General features: G+C 40.8%; 1 protein-coding gene across 5 annotated transcripts in view; it reads left to right on the forward strand.

Moving 5' to 3' along the window:
• Nucleotides 1–10140, forward strand: part of LOC111821498 (zinc finger protein 350-like) — a 17002-nt gene extending 6862 nt beyond the window's left edge. For 2 of the 5 annotated variants that reach the window (XM_023736406.1, XM_023736408.1), the window contains exons 2-6: nt 209–270; nt 350–554; nt 3141–3267; nt 3536–3631; nt 6039–10140. In XM_023736406.1, coding sequence (XP_023592174.1) covers nt 540–554; nt 3141–3267; nt 3536–3631; nt 6039–7741 — 1941 coding nt within the window. In that variant the 5' untranslated portion in view covers nt 209–270; nt 350–539 and the 3' untranslated portion in view covers nt 7742–10140. Of the gene's footprint in view, nt 1–195; nt 271–349; nt 555–3140; nt 3268–3535; nt 3632–6038 lie in introns of all 5 variants that reach the window. The other 3 variants (XM_023736405.1, XM_023736409.1, XM_023736407.1) reach the window with 2 other exon arrangements.
• The last annotated feature ends 10047 nt before the right edge of the window (nt 10141–20187 follow it).

Below are 20187 nucleotides of genomic sequence, written 5' to 3' on the forward strand. Positions count from 1 at the left end.
TCTAGCTTTCTGAGGAAGTGCCATATCATTTTCCAAAATGGTTGTATCATTTTGCATTCCCACCAGCAGTGCATGAGAGTTCCGATCTCCCCGCAGCCCCTCCAACATTTGTTATTTCCAGTGTTTTTGATTCGACAAGCACCATTTTTTGAAAAGACATCTTTTACCCATATCTTTGCAAATTCTTTATCTTAGTTTTATTGCACAGATGTGGAATATGTTCTGAGTCACCAAATAAAGAGACAGCAGTATTGAAGGACTTGTGTTAAGGTGAGTGCCAGGATCAGTGACAGCATCTGAGCCTATAGGTAATGTACCACTCATATTGAATTTTCCCTTCGGCCTACAGGTGCTGACTCCCCAGCAGCAAAAGAATGAATTGAAGTAAGGAGGAAGAAGTTCCAGGATTTAGGTATTATCATTTCCGGAGACACCCTTCACCAGAGACTGAGATAGCTGAAGAGAAATTTAGAGCTGATCTAAAAGACACAAAAGACAGAGCATCCCAGTTTCTGGCCATTTCCTGAAAACAAAAGAAAATGGTGAAGACACAGGTGACTTTTGCTTTGTTTTGTGCTTTCCTTTGTTCCTTAATAGATTTGTGGATGACTATAAAATATCAGTTCAGTTAATCTGAAAAGTGTATATTTGGAAATATAGGAGCTGGAAAGAAATAAACATAGACTCTGACTTCAACATCAGGCAAAGCAGGATGCAGAATATTGTTCTTAGGATTAACATCAAATTACTGATGTTGGACTATAATGTATGACAGGCGGATCCTGTGGGTTGCATTAGTTATCAACTTGCATTTAATATCTCTCACCAACAAACAAGAAAATCATTATAATTTACATGGTAAACACTGATTTAAGGAGAAAGATCAGTTTCTTGGGGGATTTCAATATTTCGTGGGACTTTTGTCTGAGTTTCTTTGATCGTTCTTCCTAGAGGTGATGTGATGGATGGTGTCCTGAACAACAGCATTCTTGTAAATGAAAAAGCTGGTTTCCTGTGGCTGTTTCTTCCAGGGTTCCTCATAGACCTCTGTAGGAATAGACCAAGCAAACTCAGTGGACACAAGAGACAAATGCAAGTTAACCTATGGACTCAGCCTTGTGGTGGTCTGTGTTTATCCAGGAAAAAACCTAAACATCCTAGGAAAATGGAAGCATTGCACAACTTTCAAACACTTTTCAATGAACCCATGTTTGAGTACAGACTTGGAAGTAGGGAGTTGAAAGTACTCTTGGCTGGTAATGGATTGGGTTCTTGCACTGTATAAGATTTACTTTAAAACTTCACCTCATCTTAGAAAATGCAGTCTTTTCTCATGTTCAAATCTACTTCTTAACCTGCCTTTTATTGCCTTTATTATTATTTTTTAAGTACACAAATGACTCATGGATATATTTTAATGGTGAAAGATTTAAATCATAACAAAGTACACATACCAGAAAAAAAGTTCTCTCTACATACACGTCTTTTCTAGTCTCCTTTTTAAAATTGTTGGTAGTGTTTACTTCCTGCATGATGTATGTGTGTGTATTACTTCCTGCATGATGTATGTATTTATATTATTTATATTTATATATATACACACACACACACACATACACACACACATAAATATGTGCATATACAGAAACACTTCTATTGTAATATTTGTAAATGAATGGAATCATATTACAAAGACAGTAGAGGCCAACTTGAAGGGACTGTCCGTTGGCCTTAGATGGTATAGTTTGAACATCTGAAGACCAATTGCTGTATCATTGAAGAGCATTTCCATGAGGTCATAGTCATACTGGAAAAAAATAAAGTACATTTGTCAACACGGGGGTTTGGGAGAGAACCAGTATTTAATCTGAACAAATTTAAAGGGACGTAATCATACGTATAGTCTTTTTTAAGTGTGGAGGCTGACCCTGACATTAAAAAATATATTTTCCATCTCTGTAATTTTGTAATTCCAAGAATTTTATATAGATGTAATCATAGTGTGAGTAATCTTTTAGAATAAGTGGATTAATGAGTTGCCATGGGTTAGGTAGGGGGAGAGGGAGGGATGTGTCTGAGGCTATAAAAGTACCAGGAAGGACTGTTGTGATGGAACTGTTTGGTTTCCTTTTTCTTATCATGCTAAAAATATATATCACCAAAACTTTGTGGTTTCAACCTGTTTTAATTGTACAATTCAGTGACATTAATCACATTTGCCCTGCTGTGCACCTGTCACCATGTTCTGTATGGTGGTCACATGAGTCTACATATGTGATAACACTACATAGAGCTAGCTAAAGACACCTACACAAAGAGGTCATGTAAGCTAATAAATCTGAATAAGCTGTATTGATTGTGTCAGTGTCAATTTCCTGGTTATTATAGTGTACTACAGTTATGTAAGATGTTACTATTGTAGAACACCTGATGAAGGGTATATATCAAGTCTTAGTTTCTTAGTGCTGCTATAATAGAAATACCACAAATGGGTGGATTTAATGAACAGAAATTTCTTTTCTCACAGTTTCATAGGCTAAAAGTCTTAATTCGGGGTGCCGACCATAGGGGAAGGCTCTCTCTGTCTGCTGTGGGGGAAAAATCTCTGTCTCTTTAGCTTCACTTTCTTAGTTCCTTAGTGATCTCCACATGGCATCAATCTTTCTTTGTGCTTCCTTGCTTCTGACATGTCAAGTCTCTTCACTGTAGACTCTGATTTTGGTTGTGAAGATTCATGTTTAATGTAATAACATATTTTATTGCCCCAGATGTCACTTACATTATGTTTATTATTTAGCAAATAGGTGGCCAAGTATGCAAACACATACACACACACGTATACACTCACAGATACAAACACACGTATACAATTGTGTATATATGTGAATATGAGATGCTCCTAGGTTACCAAGAACATTTAATTGCTCCGTATTACAGAAACATTTGATGAATGGATGGATGATTGAATGCACAATTACAGAATGTTTTGTTACAATTTTTCTTTTTTGTAAGGTATTTTAAAAAACATTAGGTATATAGATGCAGCCCGTATAGAGGAAATTAGCAGAACAACTTCCTTCACATTTCATTTATATCATCAAAAGTAAATCACTTCACTAAACTAGACCCTGTTGTAACAGGTATCACTGGAATTGGATGATGTGGCTGTGAAGTTCACTTGGGAAGAGTGGCAGCTCCTGAACCGTGCTCAGAAGGACCTGTACTGGGACGTGATGTTGGAGAACTATAACAACCTGGTGTCCTTGGGTGAGGACAACTTCCCTGTGTCACTCGGGGTGCCTAGTCAGTGACCTTTCCTTTCTCAGCTATTGAAACTTAGGAGTGTCTCTGGTGTTATAAAGTAGTAGATTCTCAGTCTAATCTCTGGCCCTAGATGAGTAGGTATATAATCACTACTCCTGAGAGAAAAACTGTACATGTGGAAATTGTTTTGTCCCGTATGTAACATTCTGCAGTCTTCACAAACCCAAGCCCAATTCGGTGAGTCTAAGATTCTGTCATTTCCCATGAACAGGGTATCAGGTTAGCAAACCAGATGTGCTCTCCAGACTGGAACGAGGAGAACCACCATGGAGTTTAGAAGACGAAATCCATAGTGGAAACTTTTCAGGTGAGCAAATGAAAACCATCAATTGAGAAGGCTGTGGAAGTCACATTCTAGTGAGAGAAGGCATCACAGCTGTGGAGGGTATCTGAAGATACGTACAGTGCCGCCACGTGTCCCTCTCCCGTGTGGACCTTCTGTTGAGTTAAGAGAAAAATATACCCCTTTGTCTCTTCTGAGATTAGATCCTTGTTTATTTGCTCTGCATCTTGATATTTTTGTTTGTATAGTCCTCTTCTTTCTAGGATTCTGAAATCTTTCTCTTCTTCATGTCTTCCCACCTCCCTTGCTTTGAATCCCACGTTTCAAAGAGAGAACTTTGAGTTCATAACAGTCTCCTGAGTACAGCACCTTCCTCCCCTATTGGGTAATACTGATTTCACATCCTAACACCCAACCCCACCTTGAATGTTGTCCCCCCACAGTAAACTGGTCTCTCACTGTGCTTTTATCTGCTTCCTTAGCTTCTATTTCCCTTACTCTGACATTCTCCAAAAGTCCGATTTCCATTTTCTCACATGTTCTCATCACCCTTAACATTTCCTTCGTTGTAATGAGTTAAGCTCCTTCCGTTCCCTAGGAGACTGCCAATTGACATCTCCCTTGATATTGTCTAATGTAGACTTCAACCAGTTGCTGTTGAGTCAACTCCGACCCATGATGACCTCATGTGTGTCAGAGGAAAACTGTGCTCCATAGAATTTTCAATGGCTGATTTTTCGGAAGTGAATTGCCAGACCATTCTTCTGAATTGCCTGTTTGTGGACTTTAACCTCCTTAACCATTTACGTCACCTAGGGACTGAAAATAAACTTTAATTCTATGTATTTTGCTTACCTTGACAACATCAATATCCCAGTATCCCCAAGGAACTAGAATCATATTCTATCCCAGGTGTTAGTACTATATATCTTAAATTCTACTCATCTGGTCATTACTTTGAATTTTACCTATGTCAGGGCCCTCCACTTTACAGGTCTCTGAATGATGATTTCTTAACTAGTGCAGGTACAGCATGAGGAGAAAGGTGGCAAACCCCACAACCAGTGCAGCAACTTGTCTGCTTCTAGAGATTATGTGCTTCTTTGTCCTGTTGTAATATTCCTAAGGATTATTGTTTTCCTCTTTCTGTGGGAATAGAGGAGAATGGCCTAGCTAGACCAATGGTTGGATTGTTGAGTACAGGAAGTTTCCAGTAAATGTGAGATTAGTGTTTTGAGAAAGTTGGTTTGATGGTGGTCTACAGAATGAAGAAGGGCACATGTTAGGTACAGGTTCACCATACCTTTGGCCTATGCTGTCTTTGGCCTCCCTGACATCAGTGTCTCCACTGCTATCTGACCTAGCTCATAGCCACTGTAGCAGTTTTGTTCAGCTGCATTCCTAGCAGCAGGTTTCTGCTGTCACCACCAACACTGCTGCAGGACCCTTTCCCAGCCTTGTGCTGCTGGATCTGCCACAGGCCCCTTATGGGCATCTCGATGTTTTCTGTGTTATAGCACCCAACCCATTACAGCTCTTTTAGGAGGATCTTGGCCTCCTCTCTCGCTCCTTCTTTTCTGTTTTCTTTTTTCCTTCTTCTGTTTGCCTGCCTCTGTGAGGTTGGCTCTATATGTGAACAAACCCCTCATCAAATTAAGTCATAGTCCTCCCACCTGGGCCACAGATTGACTAATCCCTTCTCGGTAGGCCACATATACTTCATTTGCGTAGTATATTGACCAATCCCTGCAAGGTGTGTACCAGTCATGGAGCAGGCTGTAGCCAAGGGCCAGACAAAAATTATCAAACCGTTGTTTACAACTTACCTAGGAAACGTCAGTCAACCTGGACAAAAGTAACAAACCTTCTGGAGTGGAAAACTAGGGCTAAGGTAGTTCCTTGAGGCTTAGGGGAAAAATCTTTCAAGCTGTTTTTCCAAAGAACCAAGGCAAAAGGCCACATCAAGCAACTCATTTCACCACAGCTCCATAAACATAAGGAATGTATGTGTGTGTCCCCAACATTAGCACCATGCCTGGTACATAGTTGTCATTCAGTGACGATTTGTGGAAAGAATCTGTTCTTTACCAGTTTGGATCAGGTGGCCCACCAACCTCTGTGGTTTGGTGCTCAGAGTGACTTTCTTGTATTTTACAGTTTCTATATGTTTTGCAGGGTCTTCTTGAGGAACAGCTGAATATATATTTATTAATTATGTATTATCTCACCTATTTTCTACACTAACTGCTTTGACTTTTGGGTTGTTTATATTGCTGTGTTTTTAACCAGTGTGCAAGGAACATTAAATGTGGAGTTTTATTTATACTCATAGGACTGTCACTAAAGAGCCACCTCACATCACAGCATTTTTAAAAATAGCTTTATTTCAAATTAAGATGATAGAAGGATTCATTGTTCTCTTCTTTTCTAGAACTCCAGAAAATTAATGATCATCTGTTGGGGCACAAGCAAAATGAAAGCAAGGTGAATAGAATAGAACAATGCTATGAAGATAATGTATTTGAAAATACTGTTCATCAGCACAACAGTCATTTTGCTTTAAAGCAGGATCATAGTGTGTTTGACTTACACGGAAAAACTGTGAGATCAATTTTAACATTAATCAGTCAGCGCCAAAGATATGAAGTAAAGAACTCCATTAAGTTTGATAGAGGTAAGGAAATCTTTCTCCATGCCAACTATGGGCAATTTCATACCGAATTTAAATACTGTGAGAGTCGAAAATCCAAGAACATGAAGTCACAACTCACTGAGTACCATAAAACTGACAAGATAGAGAAACCACATATATGTAGTGAATGTGGGAAAGCCTTCTTCTGGAAGTCTGTGCTCATGAATCATCAGATGATTCATACAGGAGAGAAACCCCATAGATGCAACCTATGTGGGAAGGTCTTCTCTAAAAAGTACATGCTTACTGAACATCAGAGGATTCACACACTAGAAAAATCTTACAAAAGCATGGAATGTGGCAAAGCACTTAGCATGAAATCAGAGCTCAATATGCATCGGAAAACTCATAAAGTAGAGAAACCCCATAGATGCAGTGTATGTGGGAAAGCCTTCTCCCGAAAGTTCATGCTCACTACCCATGAGAAAGCTCACACAGAAGAAAAACCTTATGAATGTACAGAATGTGGCAAAGTGTTTGTCACGAAATCAGGACTCAATATGCATCAGAAAACTCACACAGGAGAGAAACCCTGTATATGCAATGAATGTGGAAAATGCTTCACTCGCGAGTTAAGTCTCATTGTTCATCAGCGAACTCATAGACAGTCTTCCTATACATGTGTAGACTGTGGTACAGTCTTTGTGAAGAAATCATGGCTTACTATACATCAGAAAACGCATAAAGTAAGGAAATACTTTCAGTGCAGTGAATGTGGGAAAGCCTTCAACCAAAAGAAACAGCTACTTTTACATAAAAGCGTTCATACAGGAGAGAGACCCTATGTATGCAGTGAATGTGGAAAATGCTTCATCCGTGAGTTAAGCCTCATTGTTCATCAGCGAACTCATACTAGACAGATATCCTCCACAGGCACAGACTGTGGCAAAATCCTTCTTAAATCATGGCTCAGTATACATCAGAAAACACATAAACTAGAGAAATCCTTTCAATGCAGTGAATGTGGGAAAGTCTTCTACCGAAAGAAACAACTAAATTTACATAAAAGAATGCATACAAGAAACAGACCCTGTGTCTGCAACGTGTGTGGAAAAACTTTTGACTCCACACTTGAACGTTTTAACCATAAATTAATACACACACGAGAGAAACGTGTAACTTCAGGCAATTTGGAAGACCCTTCAGTGAGTCGCAGCTCGTCACATACCAGTGATCTCCTGCAGGACAAAAACCCTGTTAATACGGTGACCCTGCAAATGCCTTCTGCGGCATCTCAGTCTTCATTAAACACCAGTGGACTCCTAACAAATAGGAATATAGTCCTTGTGGGACAACCTGTTTCCAGATGTGAGCCCTCAGGAAGTAACAGAGAATTTGTACAGGAAGGAAACCTTATTAATCCAGTGAATGTGGTAGTGCCTTCAGTGATCAATTATGTCTTATTTTACGTCGCAGAAAATGTTACTCTCCAGCTAATCTAATCAAAAGATGTATTACTTACATTAGATTAATTATATTAGGGGTTTAGTTAGATTTTTAGAAGTTAGAAAATCTTAAAAACTTCTTATGATAATTTCTTTTTTGAAAAACCAGTGGTCATCGTGTTGATTTCAACTTATGGTGATCCTGTGTGTCAGATTAGAAGTGTATTCCAAAGAGTTTCCATAGCTGCTTTTTGGAAGTAGATTGCGAGATCTTTCCTCTGAGGAATTCGTGGACTTGAACCTCCAACCTTTTGATTAGCTCCTGAACATTTTTGCTGTTTCTTCCACATGTAGACTTCTGGGGTAATGACTCCTTTTAATGGTATTTAAACATCCTAGGAAACAAATATATATTTTTTTAATGCCCATATCTTACCTCATTGGGTAGATTATAAATTCCTTGATAGTTCTTGTGACTAAAATTTTAAAGTTAAATTATAAACAAAATTAAAAATTCATTTTCTTATGGCAGTAACCATATTTGAAATGTTCAGTACCCATATGTGACTCTTGCCTACCAGTGTGGACAGCACAATGACTGATATGTGTATACTGAGAGAAATGGCCATCATTTCTGTCATTCCAGGTGGTTATATTGGAGAGCACTGGTTTACATCTTTTTGTATTTCCTAGCACACAGAAAAATAACTAATATTTTGATTTGAATAGTGAATGAGTAAACCAATAAATTAAGAGTGTTTTGTCATTGAAATGAATGAGTCCTTGGAGGGTAGTTTACAGAATTGTCGCCCAGAAACTTTTTTATAGAGGCACAAAATAGCAGTTCTGCAACTTCTTTAATATATACTAGGGTTAAAGAGATAAGTAAATCAATTTTAGATAATGGTAGCGGTTTTTTCACTCTCAGGAAAAGAAACTACAACTAATGGAGAAAGGTATAATGCACCCTATGGTGCTGGGTTAGAGTTGAATATAACAATGTAAACTCATATTTACTTTGATATGTTTATTATTAGGTAAATACAGATGTAAGTATACGTGGGTTAATAGCTATGTTCACAGCACCTGACGCAGTGATTCCCCCCGCCCCCCGCCCCGGGGCAGTGAGCACACCCCAGTCCACATCTTTGTTTTTAAATACTATTCTGTAAAAAGAACCAGGGCTCTTTAGAGAAATGATTGATTTTAGGGCTGGAACAGGTGAAGTACAAGATGAGTCTTGAACATCTTGAAATGACAGAAAATAAAGAATTGCTTAAAAAATAAAAGAATGGAGGCATGCCAAAGGGAGACAGGTGCCAACCTGAAGTAGCACTCAACAGCTAAAGCTGGAACCATTTCACTAATGAAATAATGATGCTATTGGATTATATTCCAAATATACGTGAAGGAGGCAGTTTGAGCACAACCTGCTGGCTTTCCCTGTGAGCTACAAGTGAACCTTATGCTTAGCACCGAAAGAATCTGCTTCTTTGGATGGGATGAGCGTGTGGGCTGACTGCCTTACCTAGGGATCTTGAGATAACACACATCCTATAGCAGATGGTGGCTTATCAGCATATCATCCGCTCTTGTCCTGAACATGTCAACATTCCCGTGAATTGCTTAGCTAAATATGCATTAGATAGCACCTGACCAACCCAGTTTCTGTATCTTTTTCTGTCAAGGAGGGAAGGAGGTCCGTGTTCTGTGGCACAAGAAGGTTGTGTGCAGGCCCTCATCCCTGCACCAGCAGCTGTAGGGAGTGACCCACTGACCATGGCAAACAGAGGTCCGTTATTGAAGGTGACCTTGCTCTGTCTCTGTGGTTGAGTAAAGCACTGTTTCATCCAGTATCTATGTGTAAGTCACGTCTTGGTGATCCTGACACATCCAACTATAGAGTGAGTTAGCTATCGTCCATGTGATGGGAGTTCTCCCCTGGAGGTGGTAACAGCTGTCACTTGCTGAACAGTATAAAATAAATATCCATAATCTATACTGATATAAAAGAAAATTAAATGACTACATCAATGAGAAAGGGATAAGTGTTCTTTAGGGATAGGTCAAGTTTATATACGTAGATACACCCTACCCAGCGAGAGGCAGAACTGAGTGCCTGCCTTTGAGTGAAGACTACTTTGTGAGTCGCTTTCCAAAGAATAGAGTATGAAATGGTAAAAATAGTAAATTAACTATGGGGAAAACTGTCAAACCCTATCTTAACCAAGATATCAATGTTAAATCATTTTGATACTATGTACCTCTAGATATGAGGTGATGAGAAGCGCACTTCAACTCAGGTGTTCTTTTCAAAATTGCATAACCCTAGTCTAATGAGGAAAGTCATCGTCATCACTTTCCTCATGGAAAGCTAATGATCAAAGACCAGAAGAGTTGTGGAATGACATCAAGGACACCATACATGCAGAACGCAAGAGAGCATTAAAAAGACAGGAAAGAAAAGACCAAAATGGTTGTCAGAAGACAGTCTGAAAGTTACTCTTGAACGTAGAGTATCTAAGGTGAAAGGGAGAAATGATGAAGTAAAAGCTGAAGAGAGCATTTCAAAGGCAACTTGAGAAGACAAAATAATGAAATGTGCAGACCTGGAGATAGAAAACCAAAAAGGAAGAACAGACTCGGCATTTCTCAAGCTGAAAGTTGAAATATTGAAGGATTCTATGGGAAAAATATTAGATGACACAGGAAGTGTAAAAAGAAGATGGAAGGAATGCACAGAGTCACTGTACCAAAAAGAATTGGTTGACATTCAGCTATTTCAGGAGGTAGCATGTGATCAAGAACCGATATACTGAAGGAAGGGGTCCAAGCCACACTGAAGGCATTGGCGAAAAACAAGGCTCTGGGAATTGACAGAATACCAACTGAGATGTATCAACAAACAGATGCAGCACTGGGGGCGCTCACCCGTCTATGCCAAGGAATTTGGAAGACAGCTACCTGACCAACCAACTGGAAGAGATCCATATTTATACCCATTCCAAAGAAAGTTGATCCAACAGAATGCAGAAATTACTGAACAATATCAATATCACACAGAAGCAAAACTTTGCTGAAGATCAGAAATGATTGCAGCAGTACATAGACAGGGAACTGCCAGAAATTCAAGCCGGACTCAGAAGAGGACACAAGGGATATCATTGCTGATGTCAGATGCCTCCTGGCTGAAAGCAGAGAATACCAGAAAGATGTTTACCTGTGTTTTATTGACTATGCAAAGGCATTTGACTGTGTGGATTATAACAAATTACGGATAACATTGCAAAAAAAATAGGAATTCCAGAACACTTAATTGTGCTCATGAGTAACCTATACTTAGACCAGGAGGCAGTCATTGGAACACAAGGGGATACTGCTTGGTTTAAAGGCAAAAGTGTATGTCAGAGTTGTATCCTTTCACCATGTTTATTCAATCTGTGTGCTGGGCAAATAATCCGAGAAGCTGGACTATATGAAGAAGAATGGGGCATCAGGATTGGAGGAAGACTCATTAACAACCTGCAATATGCAGATGATACAACGTTGCTGAAAGTGAAGAGGACTTGAAGCACTTACTGATGAAGATCAAAGACCACAGCCTTCAGTATGGATTACACCTCAACATAAAAATCCTCACAACTGGATCAATAAGCAACATGATAAACGGAGAAAAGATTGAAGTTGTAAAGGATTTCATTTTACTTGAATCCTCAATCAATGCCGAGGGAAGCAGCAGTCAAGAAATCAAATGACTCTTTGCATTGGGCAAATCTACTGCAAAAGATCTCTTTAAAGTATTAGAAAGCAAAGATGTCACGTTAAGGCCTAAGGTGCACCTGACCCAAGCCAGGGTATTTTCAGTCACCTCATGTGTTTGTGACAGCTGGACAATGAATAAGGAAGACTGAGGAAGAATTGATGCCTTTGGTGTTGGTGAAGAATATTGAATATTTCATGGAGTGCCAGAAGAACAAACAAATCTGTCTTGGAAGAAGTACAGCTAGAATGCTCATTAGAAGCAAAAATAGCGAGGCTTTGTCTCGCATACTTTGGACATGTTTTCAAGAGGGATCAGTCCCTGAAGAACAGCATCATACTTGATAAAGAAGAGGGTCAGTGAAGACCAGAAAGACCCTCAACAAGATGGATTGACATAGTGGCTGCAACGATGGACTTAAGCATAACAACGATTATGAGGAGGGTGCAGGACTGGCAGTGTTTCATTCGTACATAGGGTTGCTATGAGTCAGAACCAACTCGATGGCACCTAACAGCAACGAGGAAAGTATCAGACAAATATACACATCTACAAAAGCCCCCACCAGTACACCTGTAAAATGGTGAGAGTAGCAATACTGTCAGTAGCTGTCTTAACTTCAGGGGGGTAATGCGAATCATGATCAGCTCAGGGTCACTCTGTGAGGAAGAGGTCAGACATATCTCTACTCTCCAACCTTTTTAGAAATTCTGACACCAGCCATCCTTCCCATGGCACTCTACTTCTTTTCTGGGTTAAATAATCTGTTGCGATGACCACACACAACTCACAGACCATAGTTACAGGTAAGTGGTTTATTAAGGAACAGGATACAACTCAGGATCATGAAGCATGTAGGCAAAGTTTCCTTTCTTCAGTGCAGGACAGCTCTCTCAGCTCCTCTTGACTATGCAAACCTCTTAGCCCCCTGAGGACAAGCCTCCTTCCACCCCCATCAGGATAGGCTTCTTCTTGGCCCTGCTGTGCCTCTGGGCCTTTCAGGGCCTGTTGCAGCCGGCTCTGCCACTGGACCACTTCTGAGCCTCAATGTTTTCAATGTTACAGCCCTTGACTTACGTTACAGCTCTTGTAGATTCCTTGCTTTCTCTCTCTGCTGCTTTCTTCCTTCTGCTTCTTCCTGCTTTCTGTCTGAACAACCCCTGTGGCACTGGATGCGTATATACACAAGCTCTTCATCAATTTCAAGGCATGGCCCTCTCACCAGAGCTGTGAATTTACCAATCCCAACTCTGTAGGTCACAGACACTTCATTTGCATAGTCTATTGACCAATCCCTGCAAGGTGCGTACCAATCACAGGACAGGCTGCAGTCCAGGACCAGACAAAAAGTATCAAATTGTTTACAGCTTCCCCAGGAAACATCAAGCAACCTGAACAAAAGTAACAAACACTCGGGTAGAAAACTAGGGCAAAGGTAACTCCGCAGGGTTTAGGGGAAATAATCTCTCAAGCTGTTTTTCCAAAGAACCAAGACAAAAGGCCACATAAAGGAACTCATTTCACTACAACCCCTCAAAACTGGAGGTAGTGAGTGAAAAGACTGAGTAACTTTCACAGACCAGAGAAAACATGATCTCTAAATGTGGAAAGTGGTTGCTTGGAAGAAAATAAAATCCCACTTATCTGACACCAAATTGTATAGATCAATCCAAATCAATCTATTGTCAATTCCGATTCTGTTCCACTTCTGACACCAACTGTACATGCAGCACTTCTTTCTCTGACCCTAACCACCTGGAGGTAGGCCAGATCTCACAAGTTATAAGGCACAGTCCACCCTGCCAAGTCTACCCAAGACCTCAGATGCCAGCTGCAACTTGTAGGCCCCAAGACACCATTACTTCTGACCTGCTGACTTCCACTACTCCCTTGGGATTGATAATTTACTAGAAAGACTCAGAACTCATGGAAAGCACTATACTTATGATTACAGTTATTAAGCAAAAAGTATACAAATGAAGAAATGGGTAGGGCCAGGTGTGTGAGAGTTCCTGTCTTAGCTTCTTAGTGCTGCTGTAACAATTCCCACATGTGGGTGGCTTTAATAAACACAAATTATTTTCTCACAGTTCAGGAGACTAGAAGTCCAAAACTAGGGCACCAGCTGTAGGAGAAGGCTCTCTCTGTCCACTCTGGGTAAATCCTTGTGTCAGTTTTGCTAGCTTTCTTCTCAGTGATCTTTGACTCCTTGGTGATCTCCACATGTCATCTGTCTTTCTCTTTTGTACTTGTCTCTGTGCCTAATCTACTATTTTTAAATCTTAAAAATAATTAGGTTTAAGACACGTTACACTGATATAACCTCAATAGCATAGCACAGAAACCCTATTTCCAAATGAGATTACATCCGAGGTATAGGAGTTAGGATTCTAAAATGTATCTTTGTAGAACACAATTCACATCCTCTAAAAATAGCACGAAGGGGAAGGAGAATTAAGATCAACAGCCCAAGACTGATTCCTATGAGGCAGAGGTCAGACATACCTCCTCTCTCCAACCTTTTTACCAGTTCTGACACCGGCTGTCCCTCCCACGGTACTCTCTACTTCTCAGCAGGGTTCGATAATTTGTTGCAGTGGCCACACAGAACTCACGGACCATAGTCATGGTTATGGGATTTATTAGGGAAGTAACGGGTTACAATTCAGGATCAGGAACAACTCATAATACAGTTCTTTGGTCAAGAAAGCTCCTCTGCTGTGCCTGCAGGCAGACCTCTCCCTCTGCCCCTGGGCCCTTTGGGCTAGCCTCTGCCCTGCTCAGGCAATTGTTATGAGGTTCTTTAGCATCATCAATAAGTGCCCAGAGACACCTCAGAAAGGAGCCTCCTGCCCAAAGGCACTTGGCTCTCTAGCTCTGTGGGTCGGCAAGCCTGCTGTAACCACCTTTCTTCAGTCTGGGAAGCCCACTGTAGCCATCTTGTGCTGACCTGGTTCTGCTGTTGCCATTTCTCTGCCACTGCTTCTTGCTATCTCACGACGTCTCTGGTGTTAGAGCTCTCTCTGTCTCCTGAGTCTAGGAAGTTCTCAGCGCAGGGACCTGGGTCCAAAGGACATGGTTCACTCCCAGTTCTTGCTGGTAGTGAAGTGCCCCCTTTCCGCCTCTGGGATGGCTCATTTTAAGCGTAGCAGATGGCAAAACTGGCCAATACGCTTGTTAGGGTTCCATACACCTTATTTTGCATAGCCCCACCCCCACAAGGGAACTATGCACCTTATTTGGATTGTTAGTAAGCTGTCCAATCCCCTTGGTGAGCCACAAGCACCTTATTTGCATAGTCCTACCCAATCATTTGGTGGGAGTTACAAGACCATGACTTTCTAGCATATAAAAGTAATCCATTGCACTGCAAATCCATAAGAGTTCTCAATGCCAAGCTTCGGTGTTCCAAAAAGGGACCTACTGTCCTATGTATATCAATGTCTTTCATGAACTAGAAAATCCAAGGAGCTTCAGTGTCCAGAGGTTTTATTGGGGCCCTCATTACCTATTTCAACTGCAAGTCCCTCCTTAAAAGAAAAAAAAAAACGTTGCCGTTGAATCGATTCCCCCATAGGGTTTCCAGGGAGTGGCTGGTGGGTTTGAACTGCCAACCTTTTGGTTAGCAGCAGTAGCACTTAACCACTGTGCCACCAGGGCTCCCTCTCTCCTTAGGTCAGTCAATATCATGAGATTCATATCAGGAGGTTGATATCATGTGGTGTGACTGCATAGTCTGCCCCTAACCAACACCTGTCATAAACCTTTAGGTGTGATTTGCAATACTCATCAAAGACACTTCAACCATTGAGGAAAATTAAAGATTTTACAGGTTATGTCTCAGGAGCGAAGGACAAAGATCAAATTCTTTGGGTTAAGTTAGCTCCTCAAATATCCTGGGTTGGATCCTGGAACGTAAAAAGGACATTAGGGAAAAACTTGAGGAATTCAAAGGTTGTAGTTGTTAGAAGCTGTCAAGTCGATTTTCACTCATAGTGACCCCAGAATAGAACTTCCCCATTGAGTTTCCTAGGCTGTAATCTTTACATGGAGCCCCTGGATGGGTTTGATCTGTCAACCTTTAGATTAGCTTAAACATTTTTCTAGCAGGTTCCTTGTGAAATCCAAATAGAATCTGTAATTTAGTCAAGAATATTATGCCAATGTTAATTTCTTAGTTTGGCAAATATACCATGGTTACTGTGTAGGGAAGAATTAACCTTATTCAAAGAGAGTTCTGGCCTTTGTCCTTAGCTATTGTGAGGTCCTCTCCAGGCTTCTGCAATGTTCTGCTTGATAGGAGTGTCTTTGTTTTTCTGGGGGCTTTGGCCACTGGACAGTATAACAGTGAGATTTATAATGGAGTTTTTGGGCCACACAGTATCAGTTCTGTCCTCTGGGGAAACTGAGACTAAAGGTATTTGTGGTCTTCTCTGGGATGTTTTGGAGACTGAAAGTCAGCCACACGGGCAGTATGTGATAAAGCCCCAATAAATTCCTGGACATCAAAGGCTTGGGTGAGCTTCCCTGGTTGGTGGTAATCTGTACTGTCACACATTGTGGCTGGGAGGAGGTAACATTTTCCATGACTCCATGAGGAGAGGGTGACCTGAAGCTGTGCATTTGCACCCCTCCTAGACTGCCTATGCATCTCTTCCTTTGGGTAATTTTAACCTTTATCCTTTCCTTGAAATAAACCATGAGTATAATAGCTTTCAGTGGGTCTGTGCATCCTAGAAAATTATTGAAACTGAGGATGGTTTTGGGAAACCCCTGAACTTGTGTAGGTGTCAGGAGTGAGGGTAGTTTTGTGGAGGAATGTTCCCTCTAATTATAGGGCTGGCTAAACTCCATGAAACTATGTAAGATGTTCAAATTATGAAAAGCTGAATAAAGGTTATATGGGAAGTCTTTGTAGTATCTTTGTGACTCTTGTGGAAATATAATTTTTTCCCTAAATAAAAGATTTATTAAAAAATAGATATTTCATATTATCACTTCTCATTATAAGCAAATTTGTATATTATGTAATTTTTAAATGTGTATCTATGTGTGTGTATATATGTATATACATTAATGACTATGTCAGGTGAGTGAACTAATAGCATGGTAACTGTAGTCACATTAAATGTGTGCATTAAATTGGAGTATAATTGAATAACAAAAATTCAATTATTATTTCAGATCATATTATGACCCCCTGATTGTCCATGTTCTTAGACGCCCCATAAGCAAGATTTGTTGTTTTAAAGGAAAAGAGTCTGAATCTTCTCCTTTATGATATCTTTCCTAAAATTCTTCTGCCTGAGAAGTCACCAGCTGCTAAGGCATGGTGCTGTGCTGGATCTCCTTTCTCATCTCTCCTTTCACAGCTCACCACACTTCCACTTCTCAGAAGAAAGGCATGTCACCACCATATTCTGAAACTTAGCTTTTATTGCCCAGGGGTGTAAAATCTTCTGGGGCACCAAATAAAGGGATAGTCAGCAGTATTAAGGGCCTTCTGTTAAGGTGAGTTTGAGGAGCAGTGACAGTGTCTGTACCCAGAGGAAATGTGCACTTACTTTGAATTTTCCCTTTAGCCTACTGGTCCTGCCTCCCCAGCAGCAAGAGAATCAATTGAAGGAAAGAGAAAGAGGTCCCAGGATTTGGTTATTGTCATTTATGAGGACACCCTTGACTGGGTACTAAGATATCTGAACAGAAATTTAGAGCTGATCTGGAAGACACAAAGACCATCGCAGTTGCTGGCAATTTACTAAGAACAAAAGAAAATGATCAAGACATGGGTGACTTTTAGTTTGTTTTATTCTTTCCTTTGTTCCTTAATGGATTTGTGGAGGTCTATAAGGTATAAATAAGATTTTCAATAAATCTGAAAAGGGTAAAGTTTGGAAAAGTAGGAGCTGGAGAGAAATAAACTTAGATTCTAACTTCAACATCAGACAAAATAGCATCAAGAATATATTATTCATAGGATTAACACTAAATTACTGACATTGGAACACGTGGTACAATGGATTGCTTTTGTGTGGCTTTTCTAGCCACGGTCTTGTAACTCTCACTCAGGTGATTTGGTGGGACTGTGTGGTAGGGTACTTGTGGCCCACCAAAGGGATTGGTTAGTTTTGCCAACCGACAGGGCTTGAAATGAACCACCCCAGAAGTCGGAAAGAGAAGATCCCACCATCACCAAGGAAGAACATCAGGAGCCAGCATGTCCTTTGGACCTGGGATCTCCGTGCTGAGAAGCTCCTGGAACCAGGAGACAGAGAAAGAGAGAGAGAGCTGTAACACTGAGGACGCCGAGAAGCCGTGGCAGGAGAGGCCAGCAGGAGACCATGCAGTGGGCTTCCAGCCCATGGAGCGAGAAAGCTGAGTGCCTTTGGGCAGAGGCCTAGGGGCAGGGAGAGGCGTGCCTGTGAGCATGGCTGGGAAGAGGCTGTCCTGATGGAAGAACTGTATCCTGAGTGTTCCTGAGCCTGAATTGTAACTGTTACATACCTAATAAATGCCATAATCATGAATATTGTCTGTGAGTTCTGTGTGGCCATTGCAAAGAATTATTGAACCCAGCAGAGAAGTAGAGAGTGCTGTGGGAAGGACAGTTGGTGTCAGAATTGGTAGAAATGACGGAGAGAGGAGGCATGTCTGACCTCTGCCTCATGGGAATCAGCCTTGGGCTGTTGATCTTGATTCTCCTTTCCCCTTGTGAAGTTAAAGGAGGTCAGACAGCGCCCCCAAGCCATTTTTACAGAACATGTGTGACAGGTGGATTCTGTGGGTTACATTAGTGATCAGCTTGAATTTAACATCTGTGATCAACACAACAAGAGAAGAAACATAGAGGTTTTTGAGGCTTCTTGGCTGAGAGCTGCGTGAGTGGTCTATTCATTAGGACACAGAAGCCCCTGCAGCAGAAACCCTCCCAGACCCAGGTAAAAGAACGGTAACACAGAGCTGTAGACCAGCAGTGATAGGGCCAGAAACAACAGAGACAACCAGCAGATCTGGACCACAGCAACACAGCAGAGCTAAGATGTACTGGCAGAGGGCATGTTGGTTCCAAGAGTTGTACTGGTAGGGGGCATCTCTGCTTCAGAGAGATGTCATGAAGCATTTGAGAGTGAACATCATTTTTGAAAAGGGTAAGTAGGTCTCCCCTGAGATGTTGAGGCTCCGTGCTGAGACTTCTCCCGAACTTTGCCCTTTGCATTTCTTCATTTATATCTTTCCCTGTTCATATCCTTATCTGTTATATTAAAGTTGTTATCACAGCTATGGTGTTTTTGTGAGTTTTGTGGGAGTTGCAATGAATTATTGAACCCAGTGGAGAGTGTCACACACACGTACACACTAATATATACACATACATGTATACACACATATATAAAGATATATACTTACATACACACGTGTGTTTGTAAGTGTGTATGTATATATACATGTATATAAATAAATACACACATATACATACATTGTTAGGTGCCGTCGAGTTGCTTCCGACTCATAGCAACCCTGTGTACAACAGAACGAAACACTGCCAGTCCTGCGCCATCTTCACAATCGTTGTTATGCTTGAGTCCATTGTTGCAGCCACTGTGTCAATCCATCTTGTTGAGGGCCTTCCTCTTTTTCGCTGGCCCTCTACTTTACCAAGCATGATGTTCTTCTCCAGGGACTGATCCCTCCTGATAACATGTCCAAAGTATGTGAGACCTAGTCTTGCCATCCTTGCTGAATCATCAAAAGGAAATCGCTTCATTAAACAGGACCTTATTATTAGAAGAATCACTTGCATTCGACGATGTGACTGTGAAGTTCACCTGGAAGGAGTGGCAACTCCTGGACCCTGTTCAGAAGGACCTGTTATGGGACGTGATACTGAAGAACTATAACAACCTGGTGTCCATGGGTGAGGACAGCTCCACTGTGTCACTCAGAGGGTGTCCAGTCAGTGACCTTTCCTTTCTCAGCTGCTAAAAGTTTTGAAGTGTCTGTGGTGCTCTGAAGTGTAGATTCTAAGTCTAATCTCTGGCCCTAGATAAACAGGTATATTTTCCTTCCTCCTAAGGTAAAATTCTTTACTGTGTACGTGTGAAAATTGTTTTGTCCCAAATGTAACATTATGCAGTCTTCACAAACACCGAGTGACACGGAAGCTGTCCTCACCCACATTTATTTGATCTACATCTCGGTATTTTTGTTTGCATGAAAAAACTGAAACAGGACCCATACCTCACACCATGCACAAAAACTAACTCAAAATGGATCAAAGACCTAAATATAAAATCAAAAACGATAAAGATCATGGAAGAAAAAATAGGGACAGTGCTACGTGCCCTAATACATGGCATAAACAGAATATGAACCATAAGTAATGCACAAGCACCAGAAGAGAGACTAGATAACTGGGAGCTCCTAAAAATCAAACACTTATGCTCATCAAAAGACTTCACCAAAAGAGTCAAAAAATAACCTATAGACTGGGAAAAAATTTTTGGCTACGAGAAATCCAATCAGCGTCTAATCTCTAAAATCTACAAGATACTGCAAAACCACAACAACAAAAAGACAAATAACCCAATTAAAAAATAGGCAAAGGATATGAACAGGCACTTCACCAAAGAAGATATTCAGGCAGCTAACAGATACATGAAGAAATGCTCACGATCATTAGCCATTAGAGAAATGCAGATCAAAACTACAAGGAGATAACATCTCACCCCAATGAGGCTAGCAT

The sequence above is a fragment of the Trichechus manatus genome, unplaced genomic scaffold, assembly GCF_000243295.1.
Source record: "Trichechus manatus latirostris isolate Lorelei unplaced genomic scaffold, TriManLat1.0 scaffold00087, whole genome shotgun sequence".
NCBI lineage: Eukaryota > Metazoa > Chordata > Mammalia > Sirenia > Trichechidae > Trichechus > Trichechus manatus.